The sequence below is a fragment of the Xenopus tropicalis genome, chromosome 7 (genome assembly GCF_000004195.4).
Source record: "Xenopus tropicalis strain Nigerian chromosome 7, UCB_Xtro_10.0, whole genome shotgun sequence".
Lineage (NCBI taxonomy): Eukaryota > Metazoa > Chordata > Amphibia > Anura > Pipidae > Xenopus > Xenopus tropicalis.
This window is the reverse complement of record NC_030683.2, coordinates 117,778,983-117,802,568: the sequence shown is the minus strand read 5'-3', so window position 1 is coordinate 117,802,568 and position 23,586 is coordinate 117,778,983. Positions and strand designations below refer to the sequence as shown.

At 41.8% G+C, this 23,586-nt stretch overlaps 1 protein-coding gene across 3 annotated transcripts in view; it reads left to right on the top strand.

Moving 5' to 3' along the window:
- Window positions 1–23,586, top strand: part of trpm4 (transient receptor potential cation channel, subfamily M, member 4) — a 47,884-nt gene that overhangs the window by 6,947 nt on the left and 17,351 nt on the right. The window contains exons 2-6 of one of the 3 annotated variants that reach the window (XM_004916378.3): window positions 7,758–7,825; window positions 9,979–10,156; window positions 17,637–17,817; window positions 23,057–23,223; window positions 23,310–23,487. In XM_004916378.3, the coding sequence (XP_004916435.2) occupies window positions 7,758–7,825; window positions 9,979–10,156; window positions 17,637–17,817; window positions 23,057–23,223; window positions 23,310–23,487 (772 nt within the window). Of the gene's footprint in view, window positions 1–7,757; window positions 7,826–9,975; window positions 10,157–17,636; window positions 17,818–23,056; window positions 23,224–23,309; window positions 23,488–23,586 lie in introns of those variants that run through there. The other 2 variants (XM_002934627.4, XM_004916380.2) reach the window with 2 other exon arrangements.

The window sequence follows — 23,586 nt, the reverse complement described above, 5'->3', positions numbered from 1 at the left end:
TTATTATTACAGATAAAAAGAAAATTCTTTTTAAAAATTAGAATTATTTGCTTATAATGGAGTCTATGGGAGATGACCTTTCCGTAATTTGGAACTTTCTGGATAACGGGTTTCCGGATAAGGGGTTCCATACCTGTAATTCTAATTTTAAAAAAGTATTTTATTTTTCCCTGTAATTTGAAAACAGTACCTTGTACTTGATGGTAAGTAAGCTACATGAATCGATATTGGTGGCAAAATATTTGGATTTGGTTCATTTCATTTTTAGCTGACTAAAGGTGTGGAGATTCAATTTACAGAAATTCCTTAGCCAGAAAACCTTGGATTCCAAGCATTCTGGATAATAGATCCCAGTAAGCATGAAACTGCATATAATATGAAGGCAATAATGCAACTATTTAGAACACAAATGGTTGTCCCATATCTATCATCAGAAATCAATGGTATGTTCTCTAGTATTAAATACAAATTTGTTACTTTGGTTGAGCAGCCTGTCCTGTAACTTCTGTAACGACTGGAAAGGTTGACTTCATTTCCTTCAGGATTACAATGGATCTGCTTGCTAAGGAAATTCATGGTTTCCTTGTACATGATCCAAGTGGCAAGAGTCCATGGGAAGAATAGTTTTATATAAATATACTGACAACCACTTGACGTATGCTAGGCAGCACTCTTCATGCATTATTATTTATGTACATGTACAAATGCAGACATCGCTTGTTATGTGGTTTGGGAGTACTGACCTATTTGAGGATTCTATTAACTAAGACTAATGACTAATGGTTTGCAATGAATTAGCATTGTTGGTATTACAATGATATTTTTGAAAACAGGTTTGAGTTCAAAGGGGCTGCTTCAGGTACCAGAGTTTCTATGCACCAATGCCATTGCTAGGAATAAGGGTGAAGACACATGGAGCTACTAGTAGCAGCTACTTGTTGTAGCTACTAAAATAGACAGTGCTGATCATTTACTAATTGTCTCTACGTGTGTTTTAGCAGGGGTAATTCTCATTATTGTCTATGGCAAGGTATTTTCTGGAGTTTAGTAGCCATGAAAAAGTAGCTGCTACTAGTAGCTCAGTGTGTCTTCACCCTAAGGGCTGTGGCACATGGGGAGATTAGTCGCACCACGACAAATCTCCCTTGTTGCGGGCGACTAATCTCCCCAAAATGCCATCCCAGCGGCTAGTATGTAAATCGCCGGTGGGATGGCATACACAGAGGTGCGATTTGCTGAAGTCGTGGAAGTTGCCTTGAGAGGACTTCAGCAAACCTTGCCACCGCATATGCCATCCCACCGGTGATTTACATACTAGCCGCTGGGATGGCATTTTGGGGAGATTAGTCGCCCGCGACAAGGGAGATTTGTCGTGGTGCAACTAATCTCTCCGTGTGCCACAGCCCTAAAGCTTTGTCTGGATGAAGCCAATTGCATCACAAAAGCTTGTTCCTCTGAGAGAAACAATGGAGCAGCAGGCAGAATAGGTGACTGAGCTGGTATAATGTGACTAAAGGTGGCCATACACGCACCGATATTATCGTACGAAACCTCGTTTCGTACGATAATCGGTGCGTGTATGGCATGTCGGCGAGTCGACCGATATCGCAGGAAGCTGCCGATATCGGACGACTCGCCGATCGGACAAGTTTGAAAATTTTGATCGGGCGCCATAGAAGGCGCCTGACCAAAATTCTCCCTTCAGAGCTGAATCGGCAGAAGGAGGTAGAAATCCTATTGTTTCTACCTCCTTACCTGCCGATTCAGCCCTGAATGGTGTGTGGCGGATCTTACGATGTTTCGTGCGACCGATGGTCGTACGAAACATCGTCGGATCGCCACGTGTATGGCCACCTTAAGCAAGAAAGTTCCATTAACGAGAATTCAAAGATCAAATAATGACTAAGCTTGCAGGCTGGGAGCAACCATAAACGTTTTGTTAGTGCATAGTCATCAACTGTTCATCATTTCCAGGGTTTCCCCTGTTTAATGATCTACTTCACAGTATTTCAGTAATCCTTTCATCAGAGATTATTTTCAGTGTCTGCTCTTGCTTTATAATCCAGAGGGGCCCAAAAGCTACATACTGGACAGAACAAACTTGAGTAATATATTAACTAATTCTCCTGGTTGCAATATACATTTTCTCATAAATACATATAGGGTTAGGGTTGAGTTACAGATCCCTAACATTTCCATTGTGTTGGTAGATATGGACGGAATAGACACCACATCAGCAAAGTCTAAGCAACCCTGCTATAAACTATAGATTTTTACTATGTGACATCTTTATTGTCTACTATAACTACTATAACTTTAACTCGGCTGGTTTGCTTTGGCTCCTGGTAAGTTCTAAGGTTGTGCCTGTTCTTTAGGAAGTTTTTTTCTCCCAATACTGCAAAGATAAGACATTTGCTTTAGTCCTTCCAGTTCTGTTGTTCTAGACTCCCATTTCATTGTGGGTCCTTGGAAACCAGAAACCAATAAGTACAGGGCTCTGTTGTGGCCTGTGCCCACCCTAAAGGTCCCCATACACGGGCCGATTCTGGCTGCTGATATTGGTCCCTTAGACCGTCTCTGCAGCTAATCGGCCTGTGTATGGGCACTCTCGATGGGCCTGCCTGACCTAAAACTGGCCTGAAATCGGGCAGATCTTGATTGGGCAGGTTAGAAAATCTAGTCGGATCGGGGACTGCATCGGCTCATTGATGCGGTCCCCGGACCGTCTTTTCCTGGAGAAGCACCTTTGTGCCTGCCCTCTCCCCTTACAGCAAGAGCCCTCGGAGCGACTTACTCACCCATACATACAGTACTCAAAAAGAAAGAGATTGCCAGCGCTCAGATTGCCTTTAAATATATTTTTTATATAAATTGAGGTATTAGTGCCAAAATAGGTAATCTCATGTGCCATGTCAAGGCCCCCCCATTGTACGTGAGTCCTACACTGCATATTAACAAAGTTGTCCAAAGTGTGGTACTAACACTTCATTTTTTGTAAATAATGGGTTTTTATAGTTTATAGCAGCTGGTCAACTCCAACTTGTGGGTTAGACCGAGTGCTGGCACAAGGGTGTTTCTAGCAGCTGGTCAATGCTACAGTGTGGGTTAGACCGAGTGCTGGCACAATGGTGTTTCTAGCAGCTGGTCAATGCTACAGTGTGGGTTAGACCGAGTGCTGGCACAATGGTGTTTCTAGCAGCTGGTCAATGCTACAGTGTGGGTTAGACCGAGTGCTGGCACAATGGTGTTTCTAGCAGCTGGTCAATGCTACAGTGTGGGTTAGACCGAGTGCTGGCACAATGGTGTTTCTAGCAGCTGGTCAATGCTACAGTGTGGGTTAGACCGAGTGCTGGCACAATGGTGTTTCTAGCAGCTGGTCAATGCTACAGTGTGGGTTAGACCGAGTGCTGGCACAATGATGTTTCTAGCAGCTGGCCAATGCTACAGCGTGGGTTAGACCAAGGGCCAGCGATTTTTTTCTGTTTTTCGTACACATATAGTACTGCCTTTCTGTTTTCTTTTTAAATCTTTGCATTTAGTTGTACTTTAGACATTTAGACATGTAGACATTTTCCATGTATTTAGTTACCAGAGGAAGGGTGTGACTGTGTAAAGTGCGTTTGTCCTCTTCTATTTCTATTGGTACCTTTAGTTCTGTTGACATCTACTCTTTCTTCATATTCCTTTATTTTATTGTACTGTATGAATCACCCTCAGAATAAAACTCTCCCATTGTGTACATAGCACAAGCAACACTTCTTTCTTCTAATCTCTCTATCCTGTGTAACCTGTAAGATTAACAAGATGGGCAGTTAAGGTGGGGCAAAAGACTAACAGGACATGCTGTGTTCAGATAAAGCCCTGCCCTGAGCAGTGGTAGATGTTCAACTGGGTTATGAGCTGGGTAATGATGGATTAGCCATTGCTTTTATATAGGTATAGCAACCAGCTGCTGGTTTTGGATTTTGTTGACTTATCTGATTTTTTTACTTCAATTACAAAACATAAAACATCTGATCCTTCAATGTAACAAGCAGTATTCAAGTTATGGCAGAAATATTAATGGGAGTATAAAGCAAACATGCAGAATAAATTGATAATTGGTGTGGGTGTGGGCCTACCCATTGAAAGATTTGGCTGCGCCCCAACCACACCAAACAGAAAATAATGCTGATACCTGCAGTCACGGTTGTCCTTTCTCTTGTGAGGCTTGAAATGGGGGATACATGGGGAGTAATAATATGCATGTGAAGCTTTGGTAAAGCAAAAAAGCTTTGAACTAGTACTCTTTTGCGAGAGCAGCACTGATTGGTGAATAAATAACCAGGCGGTGTGCTTTCCTCCAATTAAATTTTTCCATTCATGTGTCGCCACACTGTATAGCCTATTTGGTTGGATATTTGGAGAAGTCTGAGCAAGCTTACTGTACCCAGATGTAATCTCTGATTGCACGTAGGTGCTTTGGAACCCATAGTATTAATCTACATATGATTGTATTACTCAAGCAATGTGCTAGCTCGCTATGACTACTGCAAGATTTGTTGGGAGGCATGTGCTTGATTACCATTTGACTAAGCAACAAGGCTACAAGTCCTGGTTTTGGATATTGTTAGGAGTGTCAGTGGCTCTGCACATGCTCAGTGTGCTCTGGGCAGCTTAGGGCTTGTTGCAAAATATCAAGCAGAAAATTAGGTTTGTCTGTTGCATAAGCTAATGCGATAGGGCATTATATTAAATTCTGATGCAGAATATATTAGTTTATGATCTGCTATGAAATTTGAATCTGAATTCCTTGATAATCACCCTTGTATCATGACTTTATATTCTGTATATACAGAATATTGTGAGTTGGTTCCTAAGCGTAGGTAATTGACAGCAGCCCAGAACATTTCATTGGGAGTTGGCTGAACAGGGTTGATGGTGATGGGGAGCACAAGGCCCCAGTAAAGAAGAGTGCCCCAAAGAAAATATCGCTCTAGGGAAAGTTAGGGAACAGGGATCCTGTACACAAGGTAAATAGAAGGTGACAGACTAGCACCTGTACTAGTAGATAATGTTGGCTAGAGTTGCTAACTGTAGGTAGCTCTCCCAGGCAATACTTGCCTTAAAGTAAAGGAACCTCAGTATGAAAAGGGACTCAGACTACAACTAATCCCTGAGGTTACTGCTGGAGAGGATCCAGACCACTAGCTAGTATTTCTCTATTTCAAACATTCGACTACACGAGTACCTTCTCTGTGTGTCCAATAAACTTTGTTTAATAGTAAAGAACCTCTGACATCCTAATATCCTGATTTTGCAGTATGAGGGGTGCTGTACAACAATGCAGTTCCCTTCCACCACACTCCATCGATGGGGCCCAGCTGAAAGAAATGGTCATGGTGTAACTGTGCTTTACCCCCAGAGTAGCTGAAATGGTGCTTTAGCCAAAGAAAGTGTTTCATATATACATATAAACTGCTCATCGCTCCATTGTGGAACAAATGTTCTCCACTCAGCTCATCCATGTTATCTTATTTCCAGCTACAAGTTTAATTTCCTTTCATGATCTTTCAATAGTTTTTCCTCCTTGTTGGCTGTATACCTTCAAATTATCTTCAGTCACACCCCTGCCCAATAAGGGGTAGCAGGACAAAGCTAACATAGGTTTGAATATGTACACTTGCCTTAATTACTCTTCTCAGACCCGACTGAGATATCATTATGATCCTCCAAACATTACCAACACAGAGTATTTTTGATAGAGTTGTCTAATCATCTTTGCAGTGTTACAATGTCATTGACAACAACATTACACTGACAGTAGCTATAAATGTACAACACCCATCCCTCAAGTCACATTTTTGTTTATATAAATTTGCCTAATGCTTTCATATAGTGTGGGCCATTTATTTTCTATACCCCATGTTTGGGTGAGCTGATTATAATAAAATAATAACATCGTTCAATGAGTTTAGTACAGCTGGGGGGGTCATAAAAGGCTCTTGGAGGGCCACATCTGACCAGCACCCCGTATTAACTTAATACAGGTATAGGACCCTTTATCCAGAATGCTCGGGACCAAGGGTATTCCGGATAAGGGGTCTTTCCGTAATTTGGATCTCCATACCTTAAGTCTAATAAAAAATCAATAAACCATTAATTAAACCCAATAGGATTGTTCTGCTCCCAATAAGGGGTAATTATATCTTAGTTGGGATCAAGTACAGGTACTGTTTTATTATTACAGAGAAAAGGGAATCATTTAACCATTAAATAAACCCAACAGGGCTGTTCTGCCCCCAATAAGGGGTAATTATATCTTAGTTGGGATCAATTACATGGTACTGTTTTATTATTACAGAGAAAAGGGCATCAGCTTTAAAATTTGCAATTATTAGATTAAAATGGAGTCCATTAAGACAGGCTTTCCGTAATTTGGAGCTTTCTGGATAATGGGTTTCCAGATTAGGGATTCCATACCTGTATATTCAAATCAGAACATACTTTCTTATTCTGTGTTGTGCTTTGGTAGTACTTATTTATTTATTTCCTGTTATTTATATATGTATTCTATGAGAGCATACCGTAGATTTCTCAATAGAAAGTGATATAACAAACAAAAATTAATTACTTTATCCCTGTTGTTACATTATTGTTTTGCAGTTATATAATAATGGTTCAGTTATATAATTATAATAAAGACGGGAGCTGGAGAAGAAGAGCGACTGTAATCTCTTTATGGCTCCATTTCATTATATTGCTTCTGTTTATTGTGCACAATGTGTTACCTGGCTTAGTTACAGCCAATAAATATTGTACTGTGGGTGTAAATCTTGGATCCTTTATCTGCTGCTCTGTAACTTTCTCTGCAATGCAAACCTTATATAGTAAATCTAAAGGAACTAACTGTATAGCATGTGTATAGCATAGCATGATTGGTTGCCATAGGTCAGTGATCCCCAACCAGTGGCTCAGGGGCAACATGTTGCTCCCCAACCCCTTGGATGTTGCTCTCAGTGCCCCCAAACCAGGGAGTTATTTTTGAATTCCTGACTTGGGGGCAAGTTTTTGTTGAATAAAAACAAGATTTCCTACCAAATAAAGCCCCTGTAAGCTGATAGGGTGCATAGAGGCTGCCTAATAGCCAATCACAGCCCTTATTTGGCACCTCCATGAACTTTTATGGTGCTTGTGTTGCTCTCCAAGTCTTTTTACATTTGACTGTGGCTCACGAGTAAGAAAGGTTGGGGAACCCTGACTTACAGTAGGTTATTGCCCAGGTGCAAATTTGCCCAGTGTTTATAAAGCTGGCCATACACATTCAGAATTTAGTCTTCTTCCAATGAACATTCGGATATCGATTGTACATTTAAATGCAATGATCTAAAACTAACATTCAGACTCAAATTGTAGGATAAAGTACTAAAAATAACAAACTGGAGGAGTTTCTGACCATAATAACTGACAGACAACAATTGTACAAGCATATCATTAGATACACAATATATGCTAAGATATTATCGTTAGCCATCCGATATTTTCTAACCTGTCCAATCAACTAAACGACCCATTGCCATGGTACAAAATTATCAGGATAATAATTCGAAGCCCACGCTCTGTCCAAAAATCGTAGAAACTATGTTTTGTGAATATGTGTGGGAATAGCCAGCTTTAAGTCCGAGTAAGTGAAGGTTATGGGGTGTTTTCTTTGGTTAATTGCTATAGACCATGTATTATCGTTTCTAATGTGTCTGTGTTCTTTTCTTACCCTGCAGAGCTGGATTCCCAAGTTATTTAAAAAGAAAACATGTACTACCTTCATAGAAGACACAAAGGACAGCAGGTGAGTAGTTACTATAGATGGACCAATCACATGCTTTGTGTGCTTTTTCTGCACGTAATCCTCTGTTTATTTTTATTTAAGGCTGATCATAACATCTTTTTAAATAAACAGTTCAGTGTAAAAATAAAACAGATGAAAAATGGATAGGCTGTGCAAAATATATAGTTAGTTAGGCAAACATGTAATCTATAAAGGCTGGAGTGGGCAGATATCTAACATAATAGCCAGAACACTACTTCCTGCTTTCAGCTCTTTAACCTCTTAGTTAGTCAGTGACTTTAGGGGGGACCACATCGGACATAACTGTTCCGTTAGTATGCGATCACTCAAGTCAGATTCAAATGCAAACTAACTGAGCAGTTATGTCCCATATGGCCCCCCCTCAAGTCACTGATTGGCTACTGACTGCTAACAGCTTAGAGAGCTGCAAAGGAGGAAGTAGTGTTCTGGCTATTATATTAGACATCTGCCCACTCCAGCCTTTATAGGTTACATTTTTAGCTAACTATCTATTTTGAAAACATTTTTTATTTTGCACAAATTATTTTACCCAGCTTCATTTTTACACTGAACTGTTCCATTAAGGATTCCTTATCTGTCATGCCTGTCACGCCTACGTTATCAGTTGCACTGTGCTTTGCTAATGACATATAGACATTTAGGGGGAGATTTACTACTCCACGAACGGACCGAAAGCGTCCGAATGCGGTTTTTCGTTTTTTTGCGACTTTTTCGTCGCCATCGCGAATTTGTCGTATATTTTCCGCAACTTTTTTGTCGTGAAAAAAACGCATTGTCGCAACGAGTACGAAAGTTTCGGATTCATTCAAGCTTCGGTATTGTGACTTTCCTTGGGCCAGGTTGGAGCTGCAGAGTGCCATTTATTCCTATGGAAGGCTTCCAAAATCATGCAAGGTCGGAAAGATTTTTCCACCATTCACGATCGTTCAATACAAAAAAGTTGCAACGGTGACAAAATAGTTGCGCAAAATACAAAAAAATCCAATCCGATTTTTTCCCATTCGGGATTCGGATTCGTGGATTAGTAAATGGGCCCCTTAGTAACTGAGTGGATCTGTGGCCTAGCAATTCAGTTGCCAACATTGGCTACTTACACCAGCTGTGCCAGGCTCAGTTGACTACTTCCTGCATGAGACCAAACAACTTTGGTTAGGATTGACCATATATATATATATATTAAGGCAAGTACATTGAGCCCTTGAGCCAAAAATTGGATCACATGGGAGTTTGCGTAGACATTTTGGCAATCAATATGGCCAAGGCCAAAAATTATTTTCCAGGGATCCTTTTTGGCCCCTACATGGCCATAGGCTGCACGAGTTGGCAGCCAATGTCTAACCATATATAAATGACTTGATGAAACACTGGACTAATTTTAATGATCTAGTCTTTTGTTGGTCAACACAATGAGCAGATCATTGGCAGTGCCCTGTAATCATTGCCAGATTTCTGTTGACTAGAACTAAGACACTTTCAATTATCTGCCCCAAAGCTTGACCATGGAGGAAGCCTTGGAAAAGGCAGGCATAACAGCTTTAATTGTGGATCAGGGGGTAAGGGACTGCTCAAAAAGCATAAACCCAAGAACAGACAGGGGTTTTGAAGGAACTGCTTATTAATTATCGGGGTGCTGTATGATCGGTAGAGGAGTTTCATCTTTAATAGTGACATTAGGGAACAATTTACAAGTGGGGTAACAATGTTTGATCCATTATCTGGGCATGTATGAAAGAAATATTACCCTTTTGGTACAAGTGTGAATGTTATGTTTGGGCCCCATATGAAAGATTAAAGGAGATATGGCACCTTACTGATAAATAGCATGCATTTCTGAAATGTTTCTCTTTAGAGAGGGGTTTTTTTTAAACACAAGGGTGAATATACCTGCTGTCTGACACAAAGTATTTCAGTTATGCTTAATCCGTCTAGTAGCAAATTGCATTACAATGATGGCACAAAGAGGCTCATTTACAAAAGTCAAGGGAAGGGACACATTTTATAGGGAACATTACTGCTCACAATAGTTTTGACAAGCAAGTACTGTATTTTAGTCCCTGTTTGCTTGCAAGGTTGGGTAGACCCTTTGCTATCTGAAAGTACAAATATGTAATTCAATTGTGTGTTTACAGCAGCCCAACAAAGCTGTGCCAGTGTGGGGCACTCATGATAAATCATGTATCCGTTGCAATGGAGGATAATTTTGGTGCAGCCATGGTCAGTACGTGGAACTCTGCAGAACACACCACGGAGGAGCCCACCGATGCTTATGGAGACGTTGAGTTTGTGGGTGCTGGGAGGAAGCACAGCAAGGTAAGGTTGGTGGAAGTAATGGGAACATTCGTATAGTGCATATAAACTGGGTGCTATTTACTGTGCTTTGAGCACAATGTTGCCGTATTGGCTGTTGTAATGTAATTTATTTAACTCTATCTCTTTGCTGCCTTTACCTTCCGCTCTTCTTGGAAGGCTTTCCCATTAGGCGCTGGAACATTGTTTGTGATACTTCTTTCCTTTAATACATAAAAGCTTGGCACTAACGGTAGGCAAGTTGGGTTAGTGTCAAAAATCTGTGCAGGCCAATCAAATTCTTCCACTCACATATCAGCAACTCCCTTCTGTACTGGCCTTTCATTGTATATAAGGGCATTAGGGTGTTTTCCCCAAACTGAGGCCATAAAGTAGAAAACATGGATTTGTCAGGAAGGTATTTGTATTGGCACCTGTGTTGTCAGTTATGGATGGGGCTTAAATAGCCAATTCCACTATATTAAAAGGGGTGTCACCATACATATGGCCATATAGTGGTCACCAGCAATTAGAAATTATTTCCAGGGTTACAGTGTCAGTGTACTTTAGCAATATATGAAAGTATGTAATACACCACTGATCCATAACATGTTTAATATATATGATTCTAAATGTTGCTTAGTGATGTCACCATAAATAGTAATTAATGAGGTCCTTTGTGTCACATGATTCATGTAATTGTGTGTGTTGTAATAAGTAACGCACCTTCAGAGTCCTTTAACCTGTATAAACTTGGCCTGTGGCTTTATACCTTTATATGGCCATTCAACTCCTCTGTGTCTAATATCTTTATATTTTACAATAAAGTGCACATAATCCCCCATATATTTGCAGCTGAGAAACCTACAAGTATTCTCAGAACCTTGTCAGATAATGTTATTATAAGGGTATGCTTATCAGTACACATTGGCGGGTCCCATGTTTTACTAGTAATTCTAGTTCCAAGCTGCTATGCCACCATACTACCACATGGATGTTGGCCTGCCTTCTTCTAGATTACCTCTGCTACATCAGTCTACACTGGTCAGTCTTTGGTCAGGAGATATTTCCACCAAGATACTTCAACCAAACAGGGAGGTAATTAGTTAATATGGGGTTAACTTGATGTGGCATGGAGGCCTGGAAATTCTTCCCAGGAGCAGTAATCTATAGCATCAAATCTGGTGGTAGAATTTATTGGTCACCTGTTTAAAAGCAAATATCTTATTGGTTGCTATGAGTTACTGCTCCTGGGCAAAATTAATGCCTTTTATTACATATGGGTAATGATAATTAACTTCTTCCCCCTGTTTTGAAAATATATGTACTCTGCCCAGGTGCAGGGCCGAATTTGTTTGTCGGGCACCCCGAGGCCGCCCCCTCTCTGTCGCACCCCCCTGCGCATGCGCAAACGGCGAACCTCCCCCCGTGCATGCGCGTGTTAAATTATGCCCTATGTGTAGCTTGCTAATGGAATTTTATGGCCCCAAAGGGTGTTCCATAGGCCAATACCAGTAACATTGCTATTTTGTTAAAGCTTGGCCTGGAATATTTGCTATATCTGATATTTTAATCCTCTATGTTAGTTTTCACATTTTTCTATGGTTCACAATTGTATCTTAAACATTTCTCATGAATGAAACAGGAAAATGGCATGTTTTTATCAGCAGCTAGGGAAAGCAGTATTTCTCAGCATTCTTCAACAAATATTTTCTATTTTACTCATTCATTTACAAAGAAACTCATCAGAAAGAAAGGATTGCCAGAGACATTCCCCCATGGGCATTTATATTTCATAACTGACATGAAACAGCTCTTGCTGTCAGCTATTCTGTGTGAAGCTTGTTCAGAAGGATAAAAACAGACACACTTATATTCAGCACATTTACAGTAGTGGCCTGCCAAAAGGTTTGCATTTACTGCATCCGCTAGGCACACTGGAGACTTTATTTGCTTTGAAACAAGTTTATGTCCAATCTGAATCAAGTAATAAAGACCAGACCGTGTGATCTGATCTACAGCACATTGGCAAAAGAACAGACCTAGGCCCATATTGGCTATTTTGTTCCACTAAGTTGGCCTGTGATCATCAGAGTGCCATGTATCCAGCATTAGGTAGACTTTTACCCTGCTTGGCTACAATACCTTTACTCACTCTTCTCCTCTTCCTGCATTTAATTATAAACCCTACTACAATTGCAATTAGTGATGAGCGAATCTGTCCCGTTTCTCCAAAAAATTTGCGAATCTTTCAAAAGATTTGTGAAACAGCAAAAAATTTGTGCGGAAAAAAAAAATTGCTGCCCGCGACTATTCTTTTGACGCACGACTATTCTTGCGTCAATTTTTGGCCGCGGGACTATTCTTTTGGACACGCGACTATTCTTTTGACGCGCGACTATTCTTTTGGACACGCGACTATTCTTTTGACGCACGACTATTCTTTTGGACACGCGACTATTCTTTTGACGCGTGACTATTCGTGCGACAATTTTTGGGAACGCGACTGTTCTTTTGGACACGCGACTATTCTTTTGAACACGCGACTATTCTTTTGGACACGCGACTATTCTTTTGGACACGCGACTATTCTTTTGACGCACGACTATTCTTGCGACAATTTTTGGCCGCGGGACTATTCTTTTGGACACGCGACTATTCTTTTGGACATGCGACTATACTTTTGACGCGTTACTATTCTTGCGACAATTTTTGGACACGCGACTATTCTTTTGGACACACGACTATTCTTTTGGACACGCTGCAAATTTTTTTGAGCGGAACAATCCATCAATGGCGAAACGCAGAAATTCACCACAAATCCATGCCAGCCGAAACATTTCGCACATCACTAATCCTGCTTTAAAAATGTAGCAGCTCACACACCATGCCCCACCCCCCCCATTTGCTTATTATCCCGCCTTTTGCATTTAAATGTATATGAAGCTTTTTCACTTTTAAGTGTCTCTGTTCTTTTAAATTGCAAATTTATGACCGTCAAAGGGGACATTTTATCTACAATTGTAGGTAATAAGATTTATACCCTCTGTGCACATACATATAGTTTTCAAGACAATTTATAGTTCATGAATTTAATCAATTGTAAGGTGGGGCAAAAGAGGCAATGGTAATTAATACTGAAAGTAATTCTATTCTATGTTTATATATATGTATATTTTATATATATATATATATATATATATAATATACAGTTTGGCCATTTCCCTATGGGACCAAACTGTAAATTATATCCTTATAACGGTGCTTAGTGGTTTAATTTCTGTCACATGACTCACTAAAACTTGTATATTATAATAAATAAAGTACCCCCTGTTATGAAATATATGATAGTTCCATGACCTGTATAAAACACTCGGCCTTCAGCCTCGTACCTTTATATGGTCATGGAACGCCTTGTGGCTTATAATATCCCTATATTTTACATTAGTGGGTATTTTATTCACTATATATTTTAGAAGCCATTTCATATATTTGTCAATGAGAACAAAGGTTCATCCAATACCAATATACATAGCAGGTAAAATGAGTTTTTCTAGATTCCAGCAGAATTACAATAGATGTCAGAGATAAGAATGTGTCCACTGCCATCTTTGCTCTTCATCAGATCTCACGACTGACCTGCTGACTGCAACAGCGAGTGCATTTTGTTTAAATCCACTTGAACTTTGAACATGGGTTGGATTAGCATCTTGCATGAGCAACACAATATTTAACTCTACTGACCTTCCATTTAAAAAAACTAATTCTAGGAATTACGTAGCCAGACAACCTGGCACTCCAACTGTGTGACACAGCCATGTCACACAAGATACGTGGGAGATATGCAGGGCCGCTCCTGCTATAAGGCAGGGTGAGAATCTTGCCTGAGGCGGCAAGGAGCGGCCAGTTACCAGGGGTGGCAAAAAGCCATGATGATGATTTCTGGGACATGAAGAAGCATAGAGTTTCTGGAAAGTAGGGGGTTCCAAGTCCCAAAATTACTTGAGCATTAAACAAGGTGAGGGAGGGGGTTAAATGAGTTATGTACTATGGCTATGGGTCTGTATGGGGATTGAGGGTGGGATTTCACAATGCTGACAGTTTTAAACCAACCAAGTGGCAAACCCTATGAGGAAGAGCCACAGCAATTATTTACTTTCTGAACTTTGAACTCGCACCATTTCTTCTTGATCTTGTTTGAGTTCAATTCTTATAGGCACTTCAACATTGATATTGAAAGGAGACATATAGGATAAATGGGAAAAACCCTAATTTTGTAGGCAATTATGAATAATATCCGGTGCTGGTTTCCCTTTGGGCTAAACATTAATCCTATCTGTAACAATGGCCCCTTAATTGGAGCTCCTATCCTAGATCCTAGATCCTATCACTTCTCTGTCCAGTGTGAAATGAAGAGTGGGCGTGTCCTAACGGTCCCTGCCTGAAGCACAGTAGGAGGGGGAGAGCCAATCACAGCCCTGCACTCACACACGCACAGACAGGCTTCAGTTCCCTATCAGGTCAGCCTAGCTGCTGATTGGTTCCTATCCTACAGTGCAGGGTACGAGGGGGCCGCCGGCTCCCCAGCTCATCCAGAGAATTCAGCCAGCAGGAAGTGGAACAGATGGGCGGGGCTAGTGGGGGTTTGGGGAAATTTCTCAATAAATCAGTCGGAAACACAACTTTTTTAAGCACAATCCTTCTATATCTATAGAGTATAATTCCCTGGTACATTCATAATTTTTATAGGATATGTCTCCTTTAACAATCCATTTTATACTCCGCAGGAGAACAGATTAAGGGGTATATTTATCATGCTGGGTAAAAAGTGGAGTAAAACATCACTGGTGATGTTGCTCATAGCAGCCAATCAGATGCTTTGCTTTGGTTTTCCAACTGTTGCTGATTGGTTGCCTTGGGCAACATCACTGGTAATGCTTCACTCCACTTTTTACACAGCATGATAAATATACCCCTTTATGTCAGCAATTCAATCAGTCATGTCTTAAGGTGGCCACACACATGGCGATTTTTGATCTCTCGTGCGCCCATCGGTCGCTCAAGAGATCGTTCCCACCCGCCACAGACGTTCAGGGCTGAAACGGCAGATATGGATGTAGAAACAATAGGATTTCTACCTCCTTCTGCCGATTCAGCCCTGACGGCAGATTTTGCTCAGGCGCCTTCTATGGCGTCCCATCAAAATCTTTTAACCTGGCCGATCGGCGAGTCGAGCGATATCAGCAGCCTTTTGTGATATCTGTCGCCTCGTCGAGTTGCCATACACGCACCGAATATCGTACGAAACGGGGTTTTGATCGATATCATCGGTGTATGGCCAGCTTTAATTTGTAGCACATTGTTAAATGGCAAGGAAAGCCCAGATTTTGTATTATACGCTTCAGATACAAGGCTGCAGTGCTCACATACACACAAGGGCTTGCACAAGCACTTTTCCTAAAACCATTACTGGCAACCTTTGTTTACCCTTTAAATCTACACCAATCTTACAGTATATTTCCATCAAATAGGGTGTAGAATATTCATTTAGGGGTTTGTTGAGTTGCCACCTGGTCAGTATTTAACCAACCTAGCCGGTAAATAAGCAGGTAGGACCTGCACTGAATTTACTGGCAATGTACTTAATAGTAAGTTTGTAATACCCTAAAAATCCCTCACTTTCCTTACCTTTTCTGATATCAATCAGCCTTTATAATCATAGGCCCACCTCTGCCCACCCATTTCCCAGCCCAGTCTGCCCATTTCCCAGCCCAGTCTGCCCATTTCCCAGCCCAGTCTTCCCATTTCCCAGCCCAGTCTGCCCATTTCCTAGCCCAGTCTGCCCATTTCCTAGCCCAGTCTGCCCATTTCCCAGCCCAGTCTGCCCATTTCCCAGCCCAGTCTGCCCATTTCCTAGCCCAGTCTGCCCATTTCCCAGCCCAGTCTGCCCATTTCCTAGCCCAGTCTGCCCATTTCCCAGCCCAGTCTGCCCATTTCCTAGCCCAGTCTGCCCATTTCCTAGCCCAGTCTGCCCATTTCCCAGCCCAGTCTGCCCATTTCCCAGCCCAGTCTGCCCATTTCCCAGCCCAGTCTGCCCATTTCCTAGCCCAGTCTGCCCATTTCCCAGCCCAGTCTGCCCATTTCCCAGCCCAGTCTGCCCATTTCCCAGCCCAGTCTGCCCATTTCCCAGCCCAGTCTGCCCATTTCCCAGCCCAGTCTGCCCATTTCCTAGCCCAGTCTGCCCATTTCCCAGCCCAGTCTGCCCATTTCCCAGCCCAGTCTGCCCATTTCCCAGCCCAGTCTGTCCATTTCCCAGCCCAGTCTGCCCATTTTCCAGCCCAGTCTGCCCATTTCCTAGCCCAGTCTGCCCATTTCCCAGCCCAGTCTGCCCATTTCCCAGCCCAGTCTTCCCATTTCCCCACCTCTTATGTCATAGCCCTGCTCCCAAATGTTGTCATGGGCCTCCCCAACCCGAACATAAAAAAAGTTGCAACCCTAAGAACAGCACAATACCTAACTGAGGCGCTCTTTTATTGAAAAATATGACTTCTGCCAAATCCTGCTAGGTGGGTTCGGGTGTTCGGTCGAACTCAAAAAGTGGGTTCGGTGCATCCCTATTACAAACTCAAACCTAGTTAAGAGCAGTTGTAAAGTATTGAGCCTCCTTCCATATCAGCACCATGAGGTTTGCTCCTGAGTTGTCAAAGTAATAGGCGCAATGGATGGTGCACAGATGCAAGTCTTCTTCTACGTAGTTATTAGGGCAGTAGGGACTGAAGGGCATCAGCTTGCTTTACTTCATGTAATAGTGCTTAAAAGATAAGTAAAGCTATAAAACAAGTGAATATAAAAACGATGAGAGAGCTTTTCTAAGAACTTTTTTATTTCCATTCATTATTTTTTTCAAGATTCCAAGATATTAAGGGAAATAGGTACTGTTAATATGAATGAATTTTCTTACAACAGCTCCACCTGCTGGCCAGTTTCTGACTGTAATGCAGTTGAGGAACGTGTCGGGAGAAAGAAAGGGGTGGGCTGATAACTCAGATAACTTCTCTCACATTTTTCCTTACCTTTCCCTCTTTCTTTCTCTTGACAGTTTTCTCAAATACACCATGGCGTGATAATATTAATTTAAATTAACAATACATTCCTCTTACATAGTAACATAGTAACATAGTAAGTTAGGTTGAAAAAAGACATACGTCCATCAAGTTCAACCATAATGCCTATATATAACCTGCCTAACTACTAGTTGATCCAGAGGAAGGCAAAAAACCCCAACTGAAGACTCTCTAATTTGCCTCAGAGGGGAAAAATTCCTTCCTGACTCCAAGATGGCAATCGGACCATCTTAATATCTTTGAATCTTGAAAAAATGAATGTGAATTGCAAAAGCGCTTAGAATAGCACTCATCAACTTTACATGCACTTGTTTCAAAGGAATTTCTGTGTGACTCCTTGGCCTGTAGTAACTTCTCTTCCTTTTCTCTCTTTGTCTTAGTTCATCCGCTTGTCCAATGACACTGACCCAGCAAGTGTGTACAGTCTCATAACGTACAACTGGAAGATCCCTCCACCAAACCTGGTGGTCTCTGTTGTGGGGGGAGATGGCGACTTTAAAATGAAGACATGGCTGAAGGACATCCTGAGGAAGGGACTGGTGAAGGCTGCACAGAGCACAGGTGAGAGGTCCAAGATATGTGGAAAAATCTAATAACATGGTCACTGTTTTGTGTAACAGGTGTATGGGGGGTACCCCAAAACATTCTGCTACTCTGTATTGCTATGACCCAGACCTGAGAAAGGGGCCTAAATCACAGCAACTCCCAGTAGGCACGTATTATATTAGACTCTTTATCCTCAGGTGAGTCTTTGCTGAATATGGAGGAATGGTTACCACACTGATGCTTGCACACAGCATTCAAACTCTCAATAACTCTGGGCCCCAGTAGTTCTTAGGGCTCTGGCATACGGGGAGATTAGTCGCCCGCGACAAAACTCCCTGTTCGGGGCCGACTAATCTCCCCGGATTGCCATCCCACCGACGAAAATGTAAATCGCCGGTGGGATGGCAAACGCGGTGGCGCGATTTCAGTGAGATCATGCAAGTTGCCTCGAGAGAAAACTTGCCACATATGCCATCCCACAGGCGATTTACATTTTTGCCGGTGGGATGGCATTTCGGGGAGATTAGTTGCCCAAGACACAGGAGATTTGTCACGGGCGACTAATCTCCCCGTGTGCCAGAGCCCGTAGGAAGAGTGGAATGGTTTATTGAACTATTTCATACAATTTCAGTTGCCAATCCCTATCCATTAGGAGGTGTTTGCTCAGCTGATAATACAAAATAAACAAACAAGTGCCAGAAGGTCTTTGCACATATGATATTCACAAAGAAATCCATGTAGCTGTTGCAAACCCACAGGTAGTACAGCCTGTCTCTTGGTGACCAATCTCCATCACTAGATGAAGCCCACAGAGGTGAATTGCTCCAAAAATCTAGTCCAGAGCCTACCTCCTTGGGTCCCTATAATGGCAGCAGGGAACTAACCCATACTAATCTCCTTGTTGGAGCACTGGACTGCTCACTAACTTTTTCTAATCCTATCTGTCACTCCTGGAGTGACTATGACAGAAACTGACCTGGCACTCACTTCTCCTATACCGGGCTTACCTCCACCCAGGTGTGGAGCACACCTCACCTACTTCTGTCAGTGAAGGGACCAAAAGGGACAGAACAACGTTGGGCTTCCCTTTTTATAATCTACAGGGAAACACTATTGTCACTATTTTGCAACTACAGTCCCTCCCAACTTATCAGGACCCAGCCTATCTGGCTAACTCATTCACAGGGGATAAAGAGCTAAAAGTTTCCCAAACCTTTACTCTCCTACATTAGTTACATAGGAGTGTCTGTGTACTTTGTCTCAACCAAGGTGCAAAGTGCACCTCAGTATTTGTTAACATTTATATATTTGAGACCTGTATAAGTTGCTCAGTTTAAAGCTACTTAAGATCCATCCCTTACCTTCCTCTGTGCCCATTTCTATGGTGTAGTCAGGCTTTGTTCTGTACATTATATAACCAAATTATCATACATCTTAGTGGCAGGCAAGTCAGTTAAATAAGCTAATATTTGAACCTTCTTTATAAACTTAACTCAGGGAATTTTTGATTGTCATTCCCAATGCTTGGAAACTTTCTTGACTAAAAAAAATGGTTTTGAAAAATTCCAAGTGCCATTTTGGAGCCAGGAAGGAATTTTGGAAAGGCTAGAAAGGGATTTTTGCCTTTTTTGGATCGGCTAACAGTTAGGCAGGTTTCATATGGACATAAAGGAATAAATTCAATGTCTCTTTTGTCAACCTAAATCCATGGTAATACACATTTTGATTGACTGCATATCACCCATAACACACTCACTAGTTGTACCAAAAATTTTCCTTATTCTTATCAATTGTTCCTTATTTTATCAATGCCATTTTAGTCAATGCTATATTTATCTGATAAGCTGAAGGTGCAGAACATTCAGAGCCCTATGTATTAACCCTTAACCTTAGCTAAGATACACAGGCAGCCCCACCCAATCCAATGTGTTATTCCTATTTGGTTTAACAACATCAATTATATGGCAGGCAGCTCAGATGATCTTTGCTTGATGTTGAAATGCTGCCAGCTATGTTGCAATAGATTGTACAAAGTTATTATCAATAATATTTCTCTGAACCCTGTTGGCATAGTTTCAATTATGGCAAACGTCACTGCAATGCAAAGTGACATTCCATTTGCTACAGAGATAGCAAGGAAAAAGGACAGAAACCTATCAGTAATATGGGGGCCACACGGGCTACAGATGTAGTAGCCACACAGAGTCATGCCCCTTTTTCCCAATGAAAGAAATGGTATGTCAAGGGCGCAGTATGTACTAGTTACTCCTCCAGCTTTCAGAATTTAATGGATGCTTGTTTGCTGGAGGCAGACATAGGTGTAGAAGAGAATTCTTTAACTTTTTGGGTATGGGCTCATAACAAATTCCCTATATAGGGAAATATAATATTAACAGTAACTTGGTGCTCCATAAGCTATCACAATGGCATTGGTCAACTGTCTTTTTCAAGACCAGACAGAAGGATTGATTTTACACTTGCAACAGTATCAGTGGTATCAGCAGAGCCTACCATATTGGCACCCCCAGTAAATAAAAAAATACACAGCACGCAATATTCAATAAAGAGTTCTTCTTCAGGGAGGAAACATGATTGTATATTTTGCTACTTAGAAATGAAGCACTTAAATTGCCCTAAACAGCCCTGTGTTCCATGTGACACTTAAAGACATTAACATTCCACATGCCCCAGCATGAACAATCATTCCTGGCATAGGATTAGCTTTATCTCATTTCTGGCATAGGACTTACCGTAGCTTTATCCCCATGCCCCAGCATGAGCAATCATTCCCTGCACAGGACTTAAGGTGGCCATACACGGGCCGATTGTAGCTGCCGATATCAGTCCCTTAGAGCGACTCGGCAGCTTATCGGCCTTTGTAGGGGCACAAACGACGGGCCGGGCCGGCCGACATCTGGCCTGAAATTGGCTCGTTGATGCAGTCCACGAACCAACTGCGCCTATTCCGGTGTTCTAATTAGATTGTTTGGCGCGAGCGGATCTTAACGTGTATGGCCACCTTTTGCTTTATCTCTATGGGCTCAACCTGTAAGTGGTAGATTGAGATGACTTTGAATCCCAGTCCCCTCAGCCCACAGTCCCATGCCAGTCAAATGGTCAGCAAGCTGGATTGTGGCCCAGCCAGGGTGACATTCCCCTATGCTCATACCAATAGGCAGCACCATTCTATCACTGAGCATCTATTCCTCTGTCCCACCCCTTATGGTGGGACAGAGGAATAGTGGGGAATAGTGGGGAACTACCACTTCACTGAAAGTGACAGCAGCTCCAGGGTCCCTTCAGGGAATTGGGTCAATAGCTGAACCAGCCTTGCAGCCTAATAATCCCACACAAATGCCAGTTTAATGCCACAAACAAGAATTGACGTCTTCCCAATAAGAATATTTTAGATGCAGAGAACGCAGGACTGCATACTGTGTAACAGAAAAATATCAACTTGCGCCCTGTAAATGAGCCCTACTGTGTTTACTAGAAGATATTGCAGTCTTGGCTCATACATGTGTTTGTTACTTGGTGATAGGTTGCACTTTGGGTGACTCCCTTAGGTGCTGGGCAGCCACCCAATGCAATATTAGCCCAAAAGCTTAAATGTCAGTGCTACTTTGCATGCAAAAAGATCATTGAAACCTGCGTAGTTTCTACTATTTGCATTCACCTCATTGCACCGGGGAAATGCAAATCCAGCATCTGCACAGACTGCCATTAATTCCCTATCCCCTGGTTACCTGTCTCTATGTTCGGCATGACTTCCTGTAATGGCTTCTCCTGCACCAGTCTGTATGGCACTTCTTATAAAGTAACACATAGTAACCTACTGATAAGTTGTCTTTATCTCTCAGCTTTCTAATTTTAGTACAAGTTGCCCCAGGGACTGGTCCGATTGCCATCTTGGAGTCAGGAAGGATTTTTTTCCCTTCTGAGGCAAATTAGAGAGGCTTCAGATGGGGTTTTGCCTTCCTCTGGGTCAACTAGCAGTTAGGCAGGTTATATATAGGCATTATGGTTGAACGTGATGGACGTATGTCTTTTTTCAACTTACTATGTTACTATGTTATATCATTTACTTTATAGTACAGGAAATATAAACTTAAAACGCTCTTTTAAGTAGGGAAATATGGAAGAGCACTGGGGCCAGCGAGAAGATAAATCTGATTAATTTTTACGTTTAAACTCCAAATTTTTTACTTGGGGAGGCCCAAGTTGTAAGTATGAGATTTAAAGTCAGAAATGTGGCTTTTTAAACTCATAGTTATGAGGGTAAAAGTCAAATTTTTGAGTTATAAGTTATAATTTTTTCCAGTGCTCTTCCGTACCTATGCACATTTAAAATTGACATAAACTTTTAAAAAGATTCCACAATATCAACAATGTAAGCTGCTGATATGATGAGTACTGTAACGACAGCATTACCTGCTGGTACATTTTTCCAACAGCAATACAGTACGTAGAACATGTTAGAAGGAAGCAAGAGAACTGTTCTGATGTTGCTCTGCTCAGGAAAGACATGAGAAAAGTCCTTGAATAGTTCACCCATGTCTGGGTTCTCCAGTTTCCGCCCAAAGGCAGGTTAATTGGCTGCTACAGATAAAGGAAAAGTAGTAGTTAAACTTGATCTTCTGGCTGTGGTACATACATCCCAGTAGTGCTGACCTTTCTCAAAGGCATTTGATTAATGAGGTCAGGGGTTTCTCGTTTTAGTCACAAGCACTGATTTAATTCCAGCAATTGCTGTGGGTCGCTACACTGTGGGCCATGGGCTTCTTGTGGTGCCTCCTATTCTAACCAATGGCATCAATTAATTAGGGAAAGAGTTGATAACAAATGCTCAATGTGCCATAGCTGTTACAGTTATCAGTGACACATACAACCCTGCCTTGGCCATTAGGGAAATACTGTCCCATCTGGAAGCCATTATCTGTTGAAGCACACATTACCCTTATATCTTTCATGTCATTCTAAATGCCAAGCCTGGTAGGTGCATAGTACTCAGTGATTTGTCACCATGGAACCTCAGGAAGGACTTGGCATTTGGCATGTGAGGCTTCTTAGTGGCTTGGACTTCATAAACAGACAATAAACAGCAACTGAAAAAAATACTTACTGGCAATTAGTTGTTATACGGCAAGTTGCAATGAGTCAGAGCTGTTGAACATGTGCCATCAGGCACTCATCTAATGCTGTAAATTCCTCTGCATAAAACAAACTCATTTCCCCTGAAACTTCTGTCTCTCAGGTGCTTGGATAATGACAGGAGGGATGCAGGTGGGCATTGGCAAATATGTGGGGGAGGCTGTGAGAGACCACGCCACCGCCAACTCCAATTCCAGGACTAAAGTTGTTGCAATGGGAATCGCTCCCTGGGGAATCGTACACAACCGGCAGAGCTTAGTGAACCCCAAGGTAACACAGTAGCTCCACTGCATTTCCAATACTCTTACATTAATAACTAGTAGGGTCATGGACATCTTTTATTTCTTGTAACACAGGGCTCTTTTCCAGCCACCTATTACATGGACAACGTGGATGGCCCCACTTATTCCCTGGACAACAACTACTCTGTTTTCCTCCTGGCAGATGATGGGACACATGGACAGATGGGCGGCGAGACAAGCTTCCGATTCAGGCTGGAGGAACACATTTCCCGACAAAAAACTGGAGCTGGGGGTAGGTTTGACTATGGGCCCCTCAATGGTTTTTTTCTTTAAGAGCTCCAAGGCAAAAAATAATAAAAAAAGCAATAGCTAATACTTTTGATAAATGCGA